Below are 6,833 nucleotides of genomic sequence, written 5' to 3' on the forward strand. Positions count from 1 at the left end.
AAATACGATTCTACCTGAAAAACCACCCCCTCTTTTAAATGGAAGAACATCATGTTCTCTTAAAGCATTGAAATATAATCGATTTATTTATTTGTTTGGTTCTTGTTTTAAAGATTTTATTTATTCATTCATGAGAGAAACAGAGAGAGAGGCAGAGACACAGGTAGAGGGAGAAGCAAGGTCCATGCAGGGAGCCCGACGTGGGACTCGATCCCGGGTCTCCAGGATCACAACCTAGGCTGAAGGCAGCGCTAAACCGCTAAGCCACACGGGCTGCCCTTTAAAACTGTTATCTTGACTTGAAAATTGCTCAACTGCAACCATGTAGGCAAACTAATAAGAAAAAGTCTACTTAGTTCTCTGTCCAGCTATCATGTATCAAAGGCTACTCATGAGGAATGTCAATTTTTTTTTTTTTTTTTTTAGGAATGTCAATTTTATTGCTCATCTTCAGTATCAGCAAATGTTTCTTATTTTGAATTATCATTTAAATTACATGGCATAAATTTCCTTATAAATATAAACAGCATAGAGAATATTTCAGGCTTTCTGATTTACATACCAAATGTAACCTGATGAAGAAAAATGCGTTGCTAAAAGCAGCATTCTTGTTTTAGGCTCTGATCTATAAACACTATCAGTTTCTTGTTTCTCTAAGATTAATTTTTAAACTCTTTTAAAACTGACTATTTTCTAAAGATATTTTAACAATGAAAACTTCTTAGGATATAAAAGAGAAATCTGATCATTGAAGCAAAATATAATAAACATGAATAGAACATTTAGCAAAAGAAGCTTTCGGAAAAGGTCTACTGGAGGCAAAAACAAAGAAAGGAAGAAAGAGAGCCCATAAATTGACACTTAACAGACATACCCATCTAATACTATAGATCTTGTTTGGACTGGATCTTGTCTGGATTATTTATAAAACCAACTGTAAAAAGAAATTATGAGACAATAAGAGTTATCTGAACACTCACTAACTAGACATTTGATATTAATAAATTCCTAATTTTTAAAGATGAGAATTGCATTGGATAGTGTATAAAAAGGGGAGGGGGGCTCTTATTTTTTAGAGACTCATACTGAAGTAGTTTTGAAAGAAATTATACTTGGTATCTGTGTTAAAATAACCCAGTGGTGGGACAGATAAGAGCATGAGGAAGGTAAAAGCAAGAGGAAATGAAATAGGCTACATTTCATAAATGTTAAATCTGGTGATAGGGACATGAGGTTTATTAACCTCTCTACTTTTACCTATGTTTAAAATTTTCCATAATAAAATCTATTTTTAAAAGATATATTTATTCATTAGAGACACAGACTGAAAAAGAGAGGCAGAGACATAGGCAGAGGGAGAAGCAGGCTCCTCACAAGGAGCCCAATGCAGGACTCGATCCCGTACCCCGGGATCACGACTTGAGCCAAAAGCAGGTGCGCAACTGCTGAGCCACCCAGGCGTCCCCATAGTAAAAAAAATTTTTAAAGTCTATTGGTAACTAAGCTAACAGTATATTTATAATGGTTGCTAAAGATTAATTCAAAACTGAAGATAAGGAATAATCAAGATTGGATCCCAAGAGTTGGGAAGGTGGAAAAAACTATTAACTACCAATTTATTAGCAAGAAATTAGAATCCTGACATTTCCATAAGTTGCTAAACTAAGGAGAGTTATGATGAAAAACCCTCAACTCCACTACATCCCATTATATAATCCCTTACTTAAAAAAATTCTCAGCAAAATGGAACATTTATCTGCATTTTTAAGGTGAAAAATAAAACCTTGGGATGCCTAGGTGGCTCAATGGTTGAGCGTCTGTCTTTGGCTCAGGGCATGATCCCGGGGTCCTGGGATTGAGTCCTGAGTCCTATAAGGGGCTCTCTGCGGGGAGCCTGCCTCTCCCTCTGCCTGTGTTTCCGCCTCTCTCTCCATGTCTCTCATGAATAATAAAATATGAAAAGAAAGAAAAGAAAAGAAAAGAAAAGAAAAGAAAAGAAAAGAAAAGAAAAGAAAAGAAAAGAAAAAGAAAACCTGAAGAAAGCAAAAGTCATCACCAGGAACTGGTAATTAATGTTGTCTTTTGAGAGGGGAAAACTGACAAAAGACTAAGATGAAAAAAAAAAAAAAGACTAAGATATATCTGTTTTAATTCTATAGAAAAATGTGATTAATAGAATCATTTTCTTTACCAAGGAGTTACACTGCAAACATATGCTATGATATACTATACAGAAGTAGGAACAAATCAATGTCCGGTATAGCCTAAAACATTTCCTGAACAAATATTTACTTTGTTAATACAAAGACATTTACCTTTAGAATTATCTGAATTCGCTCTATGCCTAAGGGGAAAATGACTGCAACACCTTTAGTAAGAAATATTACTGAAATTAAATTTTCTAACAGACAATGAAGTACATAGAACAAAAGAGCATAAGAACAAAGGAAACAATACTGAGATACTAGAAAAGAATCATGGTTAGCAGGGGAAAAAAAAGAAAAAAAGAAAACCTCCAGGATGACAGGTGCTTCTAGGCTCTGCTGCTACTCTGGAAAAAAACCCTGGGCCTCAGTTTTTTATCTATAGGAGACTAGCTTATCTCTTTCTAGTCCCACTTCCTGAGCCTACAGTATCCAGATACTCCCTTTCTTTCTTAGTAAAGAATCCTTGACTTTCAGCAGAATACCTGTTTGACTGGAACAATGATGACATCTGCAACTAGGCATGACCAAAATGATTAAAGGTTTAGCCACTAAAATATAAGTCAAAGTCCTCTAAGTCTATCCAGATAAATCTCCTTAAAAGATACTATGTATACTTTTTACCTCTTTTTCTCTCCATTCTGGATAATCCGATGCTAAGGATGGCTGGAACTCAAACAGCCATCCTGGAAATAAAGTTCTGTCTTATTTAAGAAAACATTATTTGGAGATTTTTCTGTAGCTTGAAAAAGAACTTAATCCTAGATGGTACAAAATCACATACTTATACTATATTAACTTGAGATTAACTAGTTACTCAACAATAAATAGCAATCAAAATGAAATGCTAAAAGGAAAAAGAACCCTAGAAGGAAAGATCACATATGGTATTCCTACCTTTCCTACTAACTTCAAAAAATAAGAGAAAAGTTTAATGGTTTTCTTCCTTTCTAACAGGGGTAGTTAGTAAATTTAGTATAGGTAGACTAACTCCATACATTCTTTATTCCCTCATTCTTCATTCAGCACATATGTATTAAGCACACTATGTGCCATGTATTGAGGTGCCTGAGTAAGATAGAAAAGATCCCTACTTTAATAAAGTTTACATTCTAGTGGAAAAGTAAAAAGCATTGGGTATCTAATGGGGGAAAACACACAAAGAGTTTAGCTATGCTTCCACTGATGACACATTCTCACCATCAAAAATGTAAACCAACTATAACTAAGTTCTTCCTCTATTTTTTAAAAGATTTTATTTACTTATATGAGAGAGAGAGAGAGAGAGAACATACACACACAGAGGAGAGATAGAAGCCGACTCCTCGCTGAGCATGAAGCCTGACATCAGGTTTGAGATTAGGACCTGAGCCAAAGGTAGACACCTAACCAACTGAGCGACCCAGGCATCCCTAAGTTCTTTCTTTAAATAATGAAGGCCCTAAACAAGAAGCAGAACTATTTAACATTTTTTTGCAACTAGACCAACTGTTCCTATAAAGCTTTACTTGTGAAGAAAGAGCATGTTTTATCCATCTTTTAATTCTGTAATGGAAAAAATTATTGACATTTCATGTTCATAACATCTTGAAACTTAATTCTTATAGAATGAAAATGAACACAGAAATGACTATGACAAACAAACTGAATTTTGGTGACGCATTTATTCAAGGAACTTAAAATCTAATTGAAACTTTAGGAACAGATAATCCAGTCATATAAAGAAATTGTTGATCAGTCAACAAAAGGGACTAAAAACTGTGATATCTAAGTAAGACACAGAAATCCAGATTATGAAAAGGCCCAAGCAATTTTTAAATCTGCCAAGGCTTCAAGAACAATGTGGCTGTATTCCCAATCCACTGATAAAAATTAATATTGGGGAATAAGTGGATATGGAGGTTAACATAATGATGAAAACCTACTGAATGGTTTAGGTATGACAGACACTAGGTCAGAGATAGATTTCAAATGTGGAAGATACAAATATCACAGTCGAAAAGAGTAAACTGGAGGAAAAACAGATCGTAGGATCAGAGGAAAAAGCCACCAAAGGGCAGAAGAAAAAATCATGTACCACTGACGTTTTCCTTATGTACTGATGCATACTGACGCGTGGCTTAGAAGACAATGGCTTTAGTACAGCTGACCCTTGAACAATACAAGCTTGAACTGCGCGAGTCCACTTATAAGCAGATATTTTTCAATACACTACAGCACCATAAATGTATTTTCTCTTCCTTATGATTTTCTTAATAACATTTCCTTTTCTTTAGCCTACTTTATTGTAAGGATACAGTACATCATACACATAATATACAAACACGGGTTAGTCAACTATGCTATCGCTAAGGCTTATGGCTGACAGTCGGCTATTTGAAGTTAAGTTTTTGGGGAGTCAAACGCTTATACATAGATTTTCGACTGCACAGTGTTCATGCCCCTAAACCCCATGTTGTTCAAACGCCAACTGTAATTTCCTCAATAGATCCCTACAGATCAAAAAATTTACTTTATACCTAACTTTCCATGGAAGAAGTGGTTTAGGTAGTTCAAATATAATTCCCTTGAACAAGGCATTTCACATAGTAATTTACGTAATGGAAGGCCATACTGAAAGATAATGTATTGTAATATAAAGCAACTGTAGCCGAAGTGTACATATGCAACCAAGTTACAGTCTTGATACAGCCAGTATATATGCCACAATATGGCTTAATTTAAGAAGAGCAAAATATATTGTACTACGTATTTATAATAAAGCACGATCATTACAATACAACACAGTGCTTTGAATATGCACCTTACGTTGAAGGATATTCATATTATGGAATACACATATCTGCTTCCCAGAGGTTTCAAAACGGTTATTACATATACCAAGATTTTCTTATGTTTCAATTTTAAAGTGGTGAGTAAATCAATAACCTTCAATAATGTGCTGGGTAATTTTTATAAAACTGAGTTGACATCTGAAAAGAAGTCCACTTTTTCACATAAAAATATAAATGCAACAAAATGGCTGATCTTATTTAATATCATTGTTCAATCTCAATAAAGATCAAGGACGGCAATTCTCTCTGAAAAAGGACTATATGGAGACTAACTCCAATTAATAGAAAATAAAGCATAAATGGCATAGGCTCTTAAGCTAGGGTTCATGGTCGATTTCAAGGAACCCAGTATCACCCTGAGTTTTATATAAAATTCTGAGAGTTGGTTTTTATCAGATTCTCAAATGAGTGTGAGATTTAAAGCGCTATCAGCACACTTAGAAGTGTAATGATCTTACTGTTCACTGAACAGTTTTACAAGACCCTAAGTTACTCAACAGCAAACGCCCGGGTAATAGTACTTCATTTCCAGAGTCCCTGAATTTGCCTCTTCCCAACGCAGTCTCAAAAACAAACGAACCCACCCAAAGATGGCACAGAAACCCATGAACTCAAGAGATGTAAGTTTGTGGGAAACTATATGGGATCTTCTTCTGCAGGAAGCCCGGAGGAAAATCACGAGACAGTCGTAACATAAAACTAAGGAGAAGAGAATGACACACATTTCCCCGGAAATCCCCTTTACGGAGCTCCTTCCCATTCCAAGGCCTGATGAATCAGGTTGAACATGTCAGGTCTTACTCCCTGTCGGAACCTTAAGGGTGAAATCCGAATGCCACTCCCCCGCAAGGGAAGCAAGGAACACTCCCACCCCAAAGAGGCAGGACAGAGTTTTCTCCCAATTCCAAGAAAGTGAGCAAAGCTACGGTTTGTAGTCAGGGATGACTCTCTACCGGCCAAAATGAAGGGAGACTTGTCACTCTTGTTTGACGGGAGGCCTGGGAGGGCGGAACCCAGATCGTAATGCTGCTGCACGTGACGGGCCCCGGATCGCCAACGTAGCCTTGCCAGATTGGTGCGGATGCGAGAGCAGCTCGGCGGCGGGGCGGCCGGCAGAGCGAGCGAGACCTGGACCTCCCGGCGAGGAGCTACGTGGCAAACACTGCTCGCCCCCCCCGCCCCCCCCGCTTCCGCCCTGCCTTTCCCCTTCGGTTACCAGTTGCTCCAGATGCCGTACAGTAGTTCAACAAAAGCGAAAGAGAGGTTCAGGCACAGGAAGAAAAACAGGTTCCGGGACGTCTTGTCCGACAGGATAGACCTGGCAGAGGTAAAAGTGGAGAAGAGGCGGGAGAGTCAAGGGAGCGCCAGGACCCGGGCCCGGGGCCCCTTTCCAGACCCCCCGCCCCGCTCCAAACGCTCCCGTCCCCGCGGGGAAGGAAGGTGTCCCCGGCGCCCCCGCCCGGACCTCGGGCCTTCTCCCCTTCGGCCGATACCCCCTTCCCGCAAAATCAGCAGCCCGCACCTAAACCAGCCCGAAATCTTGCGGAACAGATTGAACTTGGGTGGTTTGTATTCATCGTCCTTGATGGACAGGGGCAACATCTTCTCTGCCCGGCGAGGGGCCGGGGCCACTCCGCTCTGCAGGCGGCTCCGTGGGCGGCGGCGGTGCAGCGGCGACGCCTCCGACGGGGTTCCCCGGCGTCTGTCCCGGGCCGCGCGCCGCTTCCAGACACAGACAGACGGAGGCACACACCCGGGAACTCGCCGACTTCCGGCCCGGGCCGCGCAACGCGTC

At 39.5% G+C, this 6,833-nt stretch overlaps 1 protein-coding gene across 1 annotated transcript in view; it reads right to left on the reverse strand.

The window, feature by feature from the left end:
• Positions 1-6,826, reverse strand: part of SLC30A7 (solute carrier family 30 member 7) — a 90,666-nt gene extending 83,840 nt beyond the window's left edge. The window contains exons 1-2 of the mRNA XM_025417477.3: positions 6,561-6,826; positions 6,255-6,356 (exon numbers count right to left, since the gene is read on the reverse strand). Coding sequence (XP_025273262.1) covers positions 6,255-6,356; positions 6,561-6,640 — 182 coding nt within the window. The 5' untranslated portion in view covers positions 6,641-6,826. The remainder of the gene's footprint in view (positions 1-6,254; positions 6,357-6,560) is intronic.
• Between the last annotated feature and the right edge of the window lie 7 nt (positions 6,827-6,833).

This window comes from Canis lupus, chromosome 6 (assembly GCF_003254725.2).
Source record: "Canis lupus dingo isolate Sandy chromosome 6, ASM325472v2, whole genome shotgun sequence".
Classification (NCBI taxonomy): Eukaryota; Metazoa; Chordata; class Mammalia; order Carnivora; family Canidae; genus Canis; species Canis lupus.